Source organism: Oncorhynchus nerka, linkage group LG10 (genome assembly GCF_034236695.1).
Source record: "Oncorhynchus nerka isolate Pitt River linkage group LG10, Oner_Uvic_2.0, whole genome shotgun sequence".
NCBI lineage: Eukaryota > Metazoa > Chordata > Actinopteri > Salmoniformes > Salmonidae > Oncorhynchus > Oncorhynchus nerka.
In genome coordinates, this window is record NC_088405.1 from 69,308,529 (window position 1) to 69,325,103 (window position 16,575).

General features: G+C 44.2%; 1 protein-coding gene across 5 annotated transcripts in view; it reads left to right on the forward strand.

Moving 5' to 3' along the window:
* The window catches only part of LOC115135917 (active breakpoint cluster region-related protein), a 259,552-nt gene that overhangs the window by 193,589 nt on the left and 49,388 nt on the right, over positions 1-16,575 (forward strand). For all 5 annotated transcript variants that reach the window (XM_029671122.2, XM_029671123.2, XM_029671124.2 and 2 more), the window contains 2 exons: positions 1,689-1,786; positions 1,966-2,097. In XM_029671122.2, the coding sequence (XP_029526982.2) occupies positions 1,689-1,786; positions 1,966-2,097 (230 nt within the window). The remainder of the gene's footprint in view (positions 1-1,688; positions 1,787-1,965; positions 2,098-16,575) is intronic.

Genomic DNA, 16,575 nt, shown 5'->3' on the forward strand with positions numbered 1-16,575 from the left:
CAAAAAGGACATTATTCCATTAATAAATATGTGCTCATCATAAACCATTTAACTGTTTGCAGTGTCTGATTATTGATGTAAGGCCTGTTTTATATTGTGACAAGAGATCATAGGACTATGGTCACACTCCCCATACTAAATGATTCCTCATTGTGAGTGATGATTACATCAGAGGTTCAGTGTGCTGGAAAACGAGCAGGAATTACATGGATCCTGGATTAAATTATCCTACCACACCTCAACTGGGTACTATCCCCCACCTAATATCTACCTTATCCAAGACAGAAGAATATGCCAGTCTTCTCTCTTGTTTGGATCCCTGTACTGTTCTTGTTCTGTGACAGAAGACTGATGGTCATCCATACCTCAACTGGTATGATACCCTAACCCAGAGATGAATATAGGTATATGAGCCAGACCCAGACAGACATGGGTCATGCCATTGTTTTCATGTTGCTAAGTCATGTGTGACTGTGCTACAGTGTAAACACTGTCTCTAGTTCTGTGCCTGGGTGATGTGACTGTGTGTGTAGCTGTGGTGACTCCCAGGGTCAGGGGCATAGCAGGTAGCCATCCATCATGCTGTCAGAGAGCAGTGGAGACCCCAGGGACCCCAGCCGGGATGACGAGAGAGGCCTCTGGCTCGGTCTCTTAAACCAGTGCTGGGGAGATATTGTAATGGTGTGCCCAGTCATGTCTGTGTTCCGTGTTCATTCTGTCGGTAATGCAGGCCTCTACCATTCGGTGGTAAGGGGTTGTCGGTAATGCAGGCCTCTACCATTCGGTGGTAAGGGGTTGTCGGTAATGCAGGCCTCTACCATTCGGTGGTAAGGGGTTGTCGGTAATGCAGGCCTCTACCATTCGGTGGTAAGGGGTTGTCGGTAATGCAGGCCTCTACCATTCGGTGGTAAGGGGTTGTCGGTAATGCAGGCCTCTACCATTCGGTGGTAAGGGGTTGTCGGTAATGCAGGCCTCTACCATTCGGTGGTAAGGGGTTGTCGGTAATGCAGGCCTCTACCATTCGGTGGTAAGGGGTTGTCGGTAATGCAGGCCTCTACCATTTGGTGGTAAGGGGTTGAGAAACACATTTTCAGTGGATTGACAATTAATATAGAAATGGTCTAACTCTACACAGTTGTGGTACAATTCTGAAAATTAGGACCGGGACCATATCAATGTCACGATACTCATTAGTATTGTGGCATGGAAACAAAACATGAAGCGATTTAACTTCTTTAGGAAAACAGCCCAAATGTTGGAAACAAACATCATTATGTTGTCATCCAGAGTCACATTAATTGATTTTCCAGGCTGAATCATATCATTTTACATACAGCAGGTTTTTAAAGGACCAAAGAGTTTAGTCTGCTTCGTATTTTAGCCATGGAACAAAATCTAACGATACTGGTATCATCCTGGCACTAAGGAAAATGTTTATCCATTTACTGTTGATGTTGATATTATTGTGTTATAATTGCTGATTATTTTAGATCCACTCACTGTAATGTCTAACTCCTCTGTGTCCTGTTCAGATCTGTACTGTACCCTGTGTGTGTGTCTGTGTCCTGATCAGATCTGTACTGTACCCTGTGTGTGTGTCTGTGTCCTGTTCAGATCTGTACTGTACCCTGTGTCTCTGTGTCCTGTTCAGATCTGTACTTTACCCTGTCTCTCTGTGTCCTGTTCAGATCTGTACTGTACCCTAGAGGTGGACTCTTATGGCTACTTTGTCAGCAAGGCCAAGACCCGCGTCTTCAGAGACACCACTGAACCACAGTGGAACGAGGTGAGAGACCAACACCACACAGAGCTCCAATATTCAGATCATATTACTGTCAGTTATGTTGTCAAGAGGACATGTTACTCCAATTCACTCCAATTCCAGTACTCCATCATACAGAATGTTCTCTGGTCAATAGGACATTGAAGCCTGTTCTCCTGTCCTGACTGTACATTGTCCAATAGGAGTTTGAAATTGAGCTGGAGGGTTCTCAGTGCCTTCGGATCCTGTGCTACGAGAAATGTTACGACAAGACCAAGCTCAACAAAGATGACAATGAGATCGTGGACATCATCATGGGCAAGGGCCAGGTGCAGGTAAGGAGATAGTGGGGGAAAACTCACATCATGAAACCAAACTCACTGTATGCTTATTCCATACGCATGTATGGACTTGTTTTCTTTATAGACCTTGGCAGAAACATAGTGTACCACAAGCTCCTATGTACATCAGTAGACTATGGAGATATACATTCAGCTCAGACACTTCTCCGTCGTGTGACTCACACTTGTTGTTGTCTGGCCTCTTGTGTACAATAGATGAGTTTTGTGATGGTGGGCTGCCATTGTGACGTGTGTGTGTGTGTGTGTGTGTGTGTGTGTGTGAGAGTTAGGGGTTTTCCTCCTTGTGTGAAAAGACCCTATAAAACCCTCTCACTCAGAATGTCCTGTGACTGTAACATGTTTGGGTTGTGTATTACAGTCTGTGGTTAGGTTGTTGTTCCTCCCTCATAAGGTAGCAGGCCTCTACGCTGACCTTTTTAACAAGGAGCACGTGTGTGTCTAAGTTGAAACATGTAGGAGCACACAAAGGAATTTAGGAGCACAATGAAAAATATTTGAGGCCTTAAAGCTAGAATCCTTAAGTTTTCTAGCCACACTGGTGCTTCTAAATGTACATTTCCAGTCGCACAGCTAAATATTTAGGCACATATGCAAATAAAATGTTTGCGCTGTTTGAGCCTTGGGTCGTCTCAGGAACCAGGCCCCTGGTATAGAGGAGTAGTCAGAAGTAGAAATACTGAGGGACATGTACATTATTCCTTTCAGATCAGTCATAGACAGTTGTTTTCTACAAATGATGCAACATGAACTAGTGTTGTGTGGAGAACATACAGTTGTACTAAGATGTCCTACTTTGATGCATACTATATGAATACCAACCTATTGTCCAGGATTGTGGTTGTGTTCCTTTCCTATCTTACACTCCAGCATCTCTTAAGTTATTTGAAGTTTGTCTTGTGTTTTCTGTCCTTGACTGACGTGTCTTCCTCTTCAAGTATAGTGATGAATGACACTTCACTCCCCCCTCATTGGCAGTCCAATTTGAAGAGAGTTTGTTTTTAGAGGGCTGTTTAAATGGTTCCCTGTTTTCTTTTCTCTGACTAACTGTGGAAATGCTGTTTAGATAGAGAAGCTTTTATTTGCCTCTAGTGAACCAGAGAGGACCTCTGGGCTGTTAGTTGAATGGTCCTCTGTGCGTACTAACTCTTCGTACTAACTGAGGAATGTCCACATTTTCTAGCAATGCAATGCTGAGATGTCAGGCATCATCATAGCCCATATGTGGAATCCATTTTGTCCCTGCATGTGTCATACCACTGTTCCTTTAGTGATAGTCTCTAAGGGTTTCTGAGCTGCAGACCTGCCTCATACCAACTTCACTGCAGCCTGTCATGCCCATGGCTAAAATATGTGCCCACTACTCACTCACAGGGGTTCAACAGCCTGGCAGAGAGGCACACTGTCTTCTGGGAAAACACACTACCTCCCAGCCAACAGCCATGTTGCTGAAAATGAACAAATAGTTATGTTATTCATCACTGCTAGCTTGATTTGGGGAAGAGAGAGAGAGAGAGAGAGGTGAAAAGAGAGAAACTTGTCAGTATTTGCTGTGATGGCATCAGTTCTCTGGGGTGAGAGTGAGAGACCACGTCCCTGATAGAATGTAGAATGTTGTGTGGAATAGTGCTGCTTAAGGGATAGGGACACTGTAGAGAGGGACCTTTTAAAAATGGATTTAACCTTGATTTAACTGCAGCAGACAGACAATAACACTTCCAGAACCTTAAATGGAGTATAGGGGACATTGTAGTAAACGGACAGAGATGTTTATTAAGGGACTTCACAGTAGTTTACATGCAAACACTTAGTTACTAGGTGATATAAGGCTACAGAGTTTACATGGATGAAGTCCTTCCCTTTCTTCCGGAGGTCATACCTCGTGGGTCAGAGCGTGGGTCATACCTCGTGGGTCAGAGCGTGGGTCATACCTCGTGGGTCAGAGGTCATACCTCGTGGGTGAGACTTTTTCTTGGAGCTCTTCTGTTTTGTTTCTCGTCAAGCTCCTCTGAAAGGAGCGGAAATGTTTTGTTGTCCTCTCTTGAGACCTAACAGATTTGTTTAACAAGACTCCAGAATGCTAAAAGGCCTTACATGGGCGTATCATGCAGCAAAGTTGCTTTTTATTTATTTTCTTCACAGATGATAGTTTAGATACTATAAGTAAACTATGTCCTGTAATGACTTTTCAATATTGCCATTTTTCGTCAGAGGATATTTTGTTTTTGTAAAGAAGGTGTCAAGTTAAGTTGGCTCATGCTATATCAATATACATGTGACATGTGCAGTAAGATGCTGTTTTAGTATGCATTGAAACTATTAGACAGTCATGCCACTGAAGAACACTGCAGTGCCCGTCCCACTCAGATTGCCATAAGTAAGGGTCTCTTTTAGTTCTGATCAATCAGACTTATTTTCATGGAAACAGGGGTCCCTGTGGTGCCTGGTGAGGTCAAACTGGTGTGTGTCTCTCTGAGGGTCAGCCACTCCAATGTACACACACACAGCGTACACAAGCGATACTGATGCGCCAAGTCTGGAACCAACAGGACCCTGAAGAGCTTCTACCTCCAAGCTATAAGACTGCTAAATAGTTAGTCCTGGTAGTTAAATAGTTAGTCCTGGTAGTTAAATAGTTAGTCCTGGTATGTAAACAGTTAGTCCTGGTAGTTAAATAGTTAGTCCTGGTAGTTAAATAGTTAGTCCTGGTAGTTAAACAGTTAGTCATGGTAGTTAAATAGTTAGTCCTGGTAGTTAAACAGTTAGTCATGGTAGTTAAACAGTTAGTCATGGTAGTTAAATAGTTAGTCATGGTAGTTAAATAGTTAGTCCTGGTAGTTAAATAGTTAGTCCTGGTAGTTAAACAGTTAGTCCTGGTAGTTAAATAGTTAGTCCTGGTAGTTAAACAGTTAGTCCTGGTAGTTAAACAGTTAGTCCTGGTAGTTAAACAGTTAGTCCTAGTATGTAAACAGTTAGTCCTGGTAGTTAAATAGTTAGTCCTGGTAGTTAAATAGTTAGTCCTGGTAGTTAAACAGTTAGTCCTGGTAGTTAAACAGTTAGTCCTGGTAGTTAAATAGTTAGTCCTGGTAGTTAAATAGTTAGTCCTGGTTGTTAAATAGTTAGTCCTGGTTGTTAAATAGTTAGTCTTGGTTGTTAAATAGTTAGTCCTGGTAGTTAAATAGTTAGTCCTGGTAGTTAAATTGTTAGTCTTGGTTGTTAAATAGTTAGTCCTGGTTGTTAAATAGTTAGTCCTGGTAGTTAAATAGTTAGTCCTGGTAGTTAAATAGTTAGTCCTGGTAGTTAAATAGTTAGTCCTGATAGTTAAACAGTTAGTCCTGGTAGTTAAACAGTTAGTCCTGGTAGTTAAATAGTTAGTCCTGGTAGTTAAATAGTTAGTCCTGGTAGTTAAATTGTTAGTCTTGGTTGTTAAATAGTTAGTCCTGGTAGTTAAATAGTTAGTCCTGGTAGTTAAATAGTTAGTCCTGGTAGTTAAATAGTTAGTCCTGGTAGTTAAACAGTTAGTCCTGGTAGTTAAACAGTTAGTCCTGGTAGTTAAATAGTTAGTCCTGGTAGTTAAATAGTTAGTCCTGGTAGTTAAATTGTTAGTCTTGGTTGTTAAATAGTTAGTCCTGGTTGTTAAATAGTTAGTCCTGGTAGTTAAATAGTTAGTCCTGTTAGTTAAATAGTTAGTCTTGGTTGTTAAATAGTTAGTCCTGGTTGTTAAATAGTTAGTCCTGGTTGTTAAATAGTTAGTCCTGGTAGTTAAACAGTTAGTCCTGGTAGTTAAACAGTTAGTCCTGGTAGTTAAATAGTTAGTCCTGGTAGTTAAACAGTTAGTCCTGGTAGTTAAACAGTTAGTCCTGGTAGTTAAATAGTTAGTCCTGGTAGTTAAATAGTTACTCTTGGTAGTTAAACAGTTAGTCCTGGTAGTTAAACAGTTAGTCCTGGTAGTTAAATAGTTAGTCCTGGTAGTTAAACAGTTAGTCCTGGTAGTTAAACAGTTAGTCCTGGTAGTTAAATAGTTAGTCCTGGTAGTTAAATAGTTACTCTTGGTAGTTAAACAGTTAGTCCTGGTAGTTAAACAGTTAGTCCTGGTAGTTAAACAGTTAGTCCTGGTAGTTAAATAGTTAGTCCTGGTAGTTAAATAGTTAGTCTTGGTTGTTAAATAGTTAAATAGTTAGTCTTGGTTGTTAAATAGTTAGTCCTGGTAGTTAAATAGTTAGTCCTGGTAGTTAAATAGTTAGTCCTGGTAGTTAAATAGTTAGTCCTGGTAGTTAAACAGTTAGTCCTGGTAGTTAAACAGTTAGTCCTGGTAGTTAAATAGTTAGTCCTGGTAGTTAAATAGTTACTATTGGTAGTTAAACAGTTAGTCCTGGTAGTTAAACAGTTAGTCCTGGTAGTTAAACAGTTAGTCCTGGTAGTTAAATAGTTAGTCCTGGTAGTTAAATAGTTAGTCCTGGTTGTTAAATAGTTAGTCCTGGTTGTTAAATAGTTAGTCTTGGTTGTTAAATAGTTAGTCCTGGTAGTTAAATAGTTAGTCCTGGTTGTTAAATAGTTAGTCCTGTTAGTTAAATAGTTAGTCTTGGTTGTTAAATAGTTAGTCCTGGTTGTTAAATAGTTAGTCCTGGTAGTTAAATAGTTAGTCTTGGTTGTTAAATAGTTAAGTCCTGGTAGTTAAATAGTTAGTCTTGGTTGTTAAATAGTTAGTCCTGGTTGTTAAATAGTTAGTCCTGGTAGTTAAATAGTTAAATAGTTAGTCTTGGTTGTTAAATAGTTAGTCCTGGTAGTTAAATAGTTAGTCCTGGTAGTTAAATAGTTAGTCCTGGTAGTTAAATAGTTAACCAATAGCTATCTGTATTGACCCTTTTTGCACTCATTTATTTTGACTCATCACATACGCTGCTGTTACTGTTTATGATCTATACTGTTAACTAGTCACTTTATTCCTAGTTATATGTACATATCTCCCTCAATTACCTTGTACCCCTTCACATCGACTCGGTACTGGTACCCCTGTATATAGTTGATATATCGTTACTCATTGTGTATTTATTATAACTTTTATTATTGCGTGTTATTATTTCTCTATTTTCTTTCTCTCTGCGTTGTTGGGAAGGGCCCGTAAATAAGCATTTCACTGTTAGTCTACACCTGTTGTTTACGAGGCATGTGACAAATAAAATGTATGCCTGTGATCTTTCTCTCTCTGCCTAATAATCAATTATTTAGTACCAGCTGGCAGGCAGCAATTCATTTCCACACACAGCTCTGACCCCCAGGAGATAACCTCTGACCCCTGACCTCTAGGGGTGAAAGCTCTAATCCTCCATTAAACGACAACATGTTAGAGGCTATTTCCCCCCGTCTGTCTCAGCTCACACTGGGAACATTAATGGCTCTTAAACTCCTTTGAGGTTGGCTATCACAGTACTGATCAATATCTGTCCTCCAGGCTGTCAGTTAAAACAGCAGTAAAGGGCTTTATTTCTTCTCTCTAGCTGGTCCCTGCTGGATGAGGACTGTGTCTGAAATGGAACTACTTTTAGCCAGGGCCTGCTTTGGGGATATATAGGGAATAAGGTGCCTTTTCAGACCCAGGTGAGGTTGGAAAGGCCTTTGTGTTGGACTGGCTGTGACTGACTTTCCATTTCAGCCTTTTTGAATTTCAGAAATGACTCTTATCACATTTAAGTGCCTGATTTCTAAGATGATGTTGACTTGAAAGGGGACCGGTCACGCAACGCTTGGGACGACAACCCCGAACGGTGCTTTTATACAGCGGAAATGCATCAGTCTAGGCAGCTAAAGCCAGCAATGCTTTATGTAGTAACCCCCCACACTCCCTCTCCTCACCCCATCCCCTGGGCTCAGGCCTTTCATTTCTGTCTTATCTGAGAACAGAGTGTTGTCTTCCATAGACCCACCATGGTTCACATAGCCATCTGTCTGGGTGTGTTGGCTCTAGCACAGAGGAGACTGGGACTGGAGAAGATTGTGGCGATACTGATGGTATGACTCTGATTTTGATAGTCTGATATTCTTCTGTTAGTTAACATGTCTCTCCACTGAATGGTATCACCAATGAGCTTTTCTCATAACAGTTGTCAGTAATGAGACCACACTCTGAATTCCACTGCAGTGAAATGGTTGCGCTTAAAATACCTGGTGTTCCTCTGTGGTGGATTCTGGTAGTTGATAATTGAGCTGTTTGGTTTCCCCCTTTTCGTCAATAAAAGTATAATTTCTAGAAATCCGTATATTTCTATGGGTCAGTCCCTGTGATGTCCAACTGTTGACCCTGATGTCCGTGTGCTTTCTAATCTCATCTCTACAATCACCTCAACCCTTCTGATCCATCCTACACCCACATGGGCCATTCTTCTCCCTATCCTTCCTCTCCTCTTCTATCCCCATCTCCTCCACTCCTCTCTACCTACTCCATTATTCTCCCTATCCTTCCTCTCCTCTTCTACCCCCATCTCCTCCACTCCTCTCTACCTACTCCATTATTCTCCCTATCCTTCCTCTCCTCTTCTATCCCCATCTCCTCCACTCCTCTCTACCTACTCCATTATTCTCCATATCCTTCCTCTCCTCTTCTATCCCCCTCTCCTCCTCTCCTCTCTACCTACTCCATTATTCTCCCTATCCTTCCTCTCCTCTTCTATCCCCATCTCCTCCTCTCCTCTCTACCTACTCCATTATTCTCCCTATCCTTCCTCTCCTCTTCTATCCCCATCTCCTCCTCTCCTCTCTACCTACTCCATTCTTCTCCCTATCCTTCCTCTCCTCTGCTATCCCCATCTCCTCCTCTCCTCTCTACCTACTCCATTATTCTCCCTATCCTTCCTCTCCTCTTCTATCCCCATCTCCTCCTCTCCTCTCTACCTACTCCATTATTCTCCCTATCCTTCCTCTCCTCTTCTATCCCCCTCTCCTCCTCTCCTCTCTACCTCCCACTGTGCTGTAGCAGGGTCCTTTTGATTGGGTCCTACTCCAGGGTGAGAACATGTCACGGACCCCTCTGTTATTGTGCCTGTAGAATGATTAACCTGAGCTAGTTGAACCAGAGATAATGGGAGACCGAGTTCAGGCGCGTCTGTGTTGGTGAAGGGGGGCACAAAGCTTTGTTCCTGGCAGCCCTTACTGTCAGGCTACAGCAGAACCGCACAGTGTGCTGTGGTACATTACAGTAACAGAACATTGCATTAAAACAGAGGGTTTAGCTCTCACTTATACAAAAGCAGACTTTGGGCTCCAAAATGTAAACATCAAGCGCCAGGATGTCGGAAGCTTGATTTTAAAAACAGAGTTCGTGGTTAATAGGCATCTGTTTCTTTGTTTGGGCCAATGCAGAACGTGTGTGTTCATGTGTGTGGGTTCACGTATGTGCGCCAGCGTAATATAAATGAATGTATCTAATAGACCTGCTCATCTATCATGCTCTGGCTCCCACCATGTAGTGGTGTAATCTGTCATGTCCTCCCCCTGCTACGTACCCCCACCCTGGGGCCGCACATGCAGCAGCGTCTGTCAACACTGACAGATGGCCCACAAGGGTGTGTGTTCTGACACATCCTGAGCAAAAACACACACACAAACACTAATGGGGGGCAAATTCATACATCCATGTAAATGATATCAATCGCTCCAACCTGCCACATGCCCTTCTGTGTACTACCTGGTGGTGTTGTGGGGAGGGAGGGAGGGAGGGGAGTGTGTACTACCTGCTGTGGTGGTGTGGGGAGGGAGGGTGAGTGTGTACTACCTGCTGTGTGGTGGTGGTGTGGGAAGGGAGGGTGAGTGAGTGTGTACTACCTACTGTGTGGTGGTGATGTGGGAAGGGAGGGAGGGTGAGTGTGTACTACCTGCTGTGTGGTGGTGGTGTGGGGAGGAGGGAGGGGAGTACTACCTACTGTGTGGTGGTGAGTGTGGGGTACTACCTGCTGTGTGGTGGTGGTGTGGGGAGGGAGGGAGGAGGGTGAGTGTGTACTACCTGCTGTGTGGTGGTGGTGTGGGGAGGGAGGGGTGAGTGAGTGTGTACTACCTGCTGTGTGGTGGTGATGTGGGAGGGAGGGAGGGAGGGTGAGTGTGTACTACCTGCTGTGTGGTGGTGGTGTGGGGAGGGAGGAGTGGTGTGTACTACCTGCTGTGTGGTGGTGGTGTGGGGAGGGAGGGAGGGGAGGGTGAGTGTGTACTACCTGCTGTGTGGTGGTGGTGTGGGGAGGGAGGGTGAGTGAGTGTGTACTACCTGCTGTGTGGTGGTGATGTGGGGAGGGTGAGTGTGTACTACCTGCTGTGTGGTGGTGGTGTGGGGAGGGAGGGTGAGTGTGTACTACCTGCTGTGTGGTGGTGATGTGGGGAGGGAGGGTGAGTGTGTACTACCTGCTGTGTGGTGGTGATGTGGGGAGGGAGGGTGAGTGTGTACTACCTGCATTGTTACAGTATCTCTGGTATGATATGGGATCGGGATCATCCTTCATATAGTCAATGTGCTCCTCATCTAGCATCTGGTGCTCTTTGTTGATGGAGGGTAGTTGGGGACCAGCCGTCTCTGATCATGATGCTTCCACATCTGGTGCTCTTTATTGATGGAGGGTAGTTAGGGACCAGCTTCCACCGTTCTCTGATCATGATGCTTCCACATCTGGTGCTCTTTATTGATGGAGGGTAGTTGGGGACCAGCCGTCTCTGATCATGATGCTTCCACATCTGGTGCTCTTTATTGATGGAGGGTAGTTGGGGACCAGCCGTCTCTGATCATGATGCTTCCACATCTGGTGCTCTTTATTGATGGAGGGTAGTTAGGGACCAGCCGTCTCTGATCATGATGCTTCCACATCTGGTGCTCTTTATTGATGGAGGGTAGTTAGGGACCAGCCGTCTCTGATCATGATGCTCCCACATCTGGTGCTCTTTATTGATGGAGGGTAGTTAGGGACCAGCCGTCTCTGATCATGATGCTTCCACATCTGGTGCTCTTTATTGATGGAGGGTAGTTAGGGACCAGCCGTCTCTGATCATGATGCTTCCACATCTGGTGCTCTTTATTGATGGAGGGTAGTTAGGGACCAGCCGTCTCTGATCATGATGCTCCCACATCTGGTGCTCTTTATTGATGGAGGGTAGTTGGGGACCAGCCGTCTCTGATCGTGATGCTTCCACATCTGGTGCTCTTTATTGATGGAGGGTAGTTGGGGACCAGCCGTCTCTGATCGTGATGCTTCCACATCTGGTGCTCTTTATTGATGGAGGGTAGTTGGGGACCAGCCGTCTCTAATCATGATGCTTCCACATCTGGTGCTCTTTATTGATGCTTCCACATCTGGTGCTTTTTATTGATGGAGGGTAGTTGGGGACCAGCCGTCTCTGATCATGATGCTTCCACATCTGGTGCTCTTTATTGATGGAGGGTAGTTAGGGACCAGCCGTCTCTGATCATGATGCTTCCACATCTGGTGCTCTTTATTGATGGAGGGTAGTTAGGGACCAGCCGTCTCTGATCATGATGCTGCCACATCTGGTGCTCTTTATTGATGGAGGGTAGTTAGGGACCAGCCGTCTCTGATCATGATGCTCCCACATCTGGTGCTCTTTATTGATGGAGGGTAGTTGGGGACCAGCCGTCTCTGATCGTGATGCTTCCACATCTGGTGCTCTTTATTGATGGAGGGTAGTTGGGGACCAGCCGTCTCTGATCATGATGCTTCCACATCTGGTGCTCTTTATTGATGGAGGGTAGTTGGGGACCAGCCTTCTCTGATCATGATGCTTCCACATCTGGTGCTCTTTATTGATGGAGGGTAGTTGGGGACCAGCTGTCTCTGATCATGATGCTTCCACATCTGGTGCTCTTTGTTGATGGAGGGTAGTTGGGGACCAGCCGTCTCTGATCATGATGCTTCCACATCTCTATCCGATGACAGGTTGGTGTTCTTCTCCATTTCCTACTAAATAACCCTTTTCCTCATCCTTCCCCTCTATTTGTCAGGGTTTGTTATACACAAACAGCACACTGGGACTATGTGCCCTAAATAACTAGGTTGTGTTTTTAAATGAACAATCTGATTATCTAAGACTGTAGAGAAAATCCATTATTTTGTTTGAGAAATAAATAAACAATTAATGAAAGAATCCCCTTCCAGATTGAGTTGATATGAAATGGTTCTGATGACGAACCAGAGGGGCCATATTGGATCGTCTGTCCTTTATATTCATACTGCTGCCTAATCCAATGTCTCTGACGGGATGGATGGAGAAAGGAACACATGGACTTTAAGTGTATTATGACATCATTTGTCTGTACTCTATATCTTTGTAAAAAGAGTAGAATGGATTCTAGTCCTCTATAGTGGGATGTGTATTGTCAGTGTGATCCTGTATATACTGTATATTAACTCCCTCTCACTATGATAGACATAATTATGCAGTGGCATACAAGTCTATTACTCTGACAGGACTGTGGATTATCAACCAGATACATAGAGAGATGAATGGGGGTCGGCTGTGGTGTCCAAACCCAGCAGACACGCTGTACTGTTCTGCTGATGGACCAGGAAGGCAGGCAGTGTGGGTAATTGGATGTTATTAAAGTTACATAATCAGGGAGGAGGGAAGTGTAAGTGATTACCAGCAGATGTAAATGCTCCCCTGGACATGTAACCCAGCTGTTTAGAGAGGGGGAGGGAGGGAGTGACAGAGACCAAGGGAGAGCGGGGGAGAAGAGGAGTTGGGAGAGCGAGAGGGGAGGGAGGGAGTGACAGAGACCAAGGGAGAGCGGGGGAGAAGAGGAGTTGGGAGAGCGGGGGAGAAGAGGGGGAGGGAGTGACAGAGACCAAGGGAGAGCGGGGGAGAAGAGGAGTTGGGAGAGCGAGAGGGGGAGGGAGGGAGTGACAGAGACCAAGGGAGAGCGAGAGGGGGGGAGAAGAGGAGTTGCGAGAGGGGGAGGGAGGGAGTGACAGAGACCAAGGGAGAGCGGGGGAGAAGAGGAGTTGGGAGAGCGAGAGGGGGAGGGAGGGAGTGACAGAGACCAAGGGAGAGCGGGGGAGAAGAGGAGTTGGGAGAGCGAAAGTGCGACAGCGAGAGAGGGCGAGAGAGAGGGTGACCAATTACAGGTTGTGAATTAAGGGGAGATCAAAAGAGGAGAACCAGTTTTGATGCATAGAGATACAGTATTGTTCTGTTTAACTCTGTTTCCCACTCACATTGACTCGAACTGTTACAAAAGGGATGTAACGTAATGCTGTTGTTCTCTCTTGGGTCACAGTTAAAGCCTGGTTTTAACTAGTCTTTCGAAACATGGTTTTGACTATTTTGTGGCTCACAAAAGAATGTGAAAGGCTTTAGATGGATGATGGATCCCAATGTTAAAACGTTTTGGGAACCACTGACATATGCAGTACGCTGTAATGAATGTCTTTCGAGTGGAAGGGTCCTATTGTTTTCAGACCGTGGTGCTGTGTAGAGGAAGATTGAATCCCCTTTGCCATGCCAATGGTGCTATCCTGTAGCAGGACCAGTAGTGCTCTAGAACCATTCAACAGCAAAGCTTCCAGAAGGCTCTTATTACAACTCTGACGGTTTTAATGCTTATCTCTGAGGGACTAATAATTAATAAGAAGCATACAGATGCTGCACTTGATGAATTTATGAAATTGTTTCTCCCAATTATTGATAAACATGCACCTGTAATGAAACTTTATGATAGAACTGGATTGATGGAATTGAATGAATTGATGAGATATTGAAAAACTGTATGGTTGAAAGAGATGGGGTGAATGGAGTGGCTGGAGTCTGGCTGCACATCTGACTTACTTCAAACTGAGAAATTACGTGACTAAACTCAACAAAAAGAAGAAGAAACTGTATTATGAAGCCAAGATCAATGGTATAAAACTTTAACATACTTTAAATTAAATTATCGTGTCAAAGACAAATTCAATTCAGTCTTTTAATCAAATCAGATGGCTTATTCATCACAAAACTATTTGATGTTGCCAGTTATTTTAATGATTACTTCATTGCCAAAGAGGGTAAAACTTGAGCAGGAAATGCCAACAACAAACAGCGAGCCATAGTATTCATGCATTAAAAAAAATATATATAATTAATTAAAGAAAGCATTGTAAGTTAGTGTGGGACAAGTGGGAAAAGAATTGTTATCGATCAATTATGACCTCCTGAAAACGTATATGGAAGGCTACTGAGGATGGTAGCTGACTCTATGGCCACTGCTGTCTGTCATATCTTTAATCTGAGTCTAGAGAAAGGTGTTGGTTGTCAGGCCTGGTGGGAAGCCAAAGTTATTCAGAGAGGTAGAGAGAGGTAGAGAGAGGTAGAGAGAGGTGGAGAGAGGTAGAGAGAGGTGGAGAGAGGTGGAGAGAGGTGGAGAGAGGTGGAGAGAGGTGGAGAGAGGTGGAGAGAGGTGGAGAGTGGTAGAGAGGCCTTTACTGGTTGTAACTGCAGACAAATCAGCTTGCTGCCAGCTCTTAGCAAACTGTTGGAAAAAATGGTGTTTGATCAAATACAATGCTATTTCTCTGTAAACAAATTGACAACAGACTTTCAGCATGCTTATAGAGAAGGCCACTCAACATGTACTGCACTGACACAAATGACTGTTGAAAGAAATTGATAACAGAAGGCAGCACCTTATAGTACAATGCTCCTCCCCTATTTGACCTAGATATTGTGTGTATGTATTGATATGTAGGCTCTGTGTGCCATTGTTAAATGTATGTAGTTCTGTCCTTGAGCTGTTCTTGTTTATTAATGTTCTATATTATGTCATGTTTCATGTTCTGTTTGGACCCCAGGAAGTAGATGCTGCTTTCGCAACAGCTAATGGGGATCCTAATAAAATAGCAATACCAAGAGACAACCCTGTGTTAGCTCCAGCTGTGGAATATACCAGGTATGGAGGGAACAATAGCTCCTGCTGATTTCTGTCAGAGAGGGGGGGGATTGGAACAAAGGCACAGAGAACAAAGTAGAGAAAGACTGGTTGTTGGCAGTCAGTGTGTCAGTCATAAATCACCAACAAAGAACACACACGTACATACCATGCAGAGTGTCAGACACCCCTACCCCCCGCTGCTCCAAGAGGGGACGTGTGTGTGCGTGTGTGTGCGTGTGTGTGTGTGTGTGTGTGTCCCCAAACCCCATCAAATAACCCCCATCTCCCTGCACACCGTCGCTAAGGAAATCTGAAACCTGAGCCAGCAGTGTCAAGGTGGCAAGCCCAAGGTGAACTTAAGGAGATGCGTGTGTGTGCCTCCCATTGTGTGTGTTATTAGGGGAGTAATAACACGACGTAGTACATTAGCACTCTCCTCCTACAACCTGCTGTGTCAGTCACATCTACCAATCTCATCAACACTTTATTCTGTTCATCATTTTTCCCCATTATGGCTAAATGCTTTTATCTGTGACGACCCCCCACTAGTAGGCCAAAATGAGAAACATTAAAAAGCTGTCTCTAAGTGAAATAATAATTTTCTACTGATATAATTCAATCAAAAACACAATTTTATAAAGAAATGACTAAGTGTCTCAGTTATGGCTTCTCTCTCTGACAGAAATGGTTTTCTACTCATCCTTAGTGAGGGAAAAGGGACTTCTCCTTCCATTAACAGGAAACAGACGCGGGTTCCAGGGACAGTGAATTCCTGAGATGGTTCTTTCTTTCAGGAGCCACAACCTGGGGCCAGAGCTTTCTTCTCCTTTCTTCTCTCTCTCTCCCCGTCTTTGGATTTATTGATAGCAGATGATGGAAGAAACAACAACTTCACCTCTCCTCCTCCCTGAAGTCATTTCATGCATGGCTCTTCTCTGCCTTCCGATGTACTGATCGATTAGAATTTCACACAACCACATTGACTCTGTGAAATCTAAATGTGTTGTGTGAACCAGAGCATCCCAAAAAGCTCCCTTCGACTCTCTCTCGCTCGCCCTCTCTCTTGAGCCAAGATTGGCAGGGCAAACAGTGCCTGAAACCAGGCCCTCTCCCCCAGATGAGATCATCTTTACTGTTACTGGGAGCTTAGTGGACAGAAACCAGAGGGCCCCTCCCCAGATGAGCCATGCTTTACTGTTACTGTGGTTAGGGGTGTCTTAGTGGGACAGAAACCAGAGAGGCCCTCTCCCCCAGATGAGATCATGCTTTACTGTTACTGTGGTTTGGGTTGTCTTTAGGCCCTTTCCCCAGATGAGATCATGCTTTACTGTTACTGTGGTTAGGGGTGTCTTAGTGGGACAGAAACCAGAGCGGCCCTCTCCCCCAGATGAGATCATGCTTTACTGTTACTGTGGTTAGGGGTGTCTTAGTGGGACAGAAACCAGAGAGGCCCTTTCCCCCAGATGAGATCATGCTTTACTGTTACTGTGGTTTGGGTTGTCTTAGTGGGACAGACAGAAACCAGAGAGGCCCTTTTCCCCAGATGAGATCATGCTTTA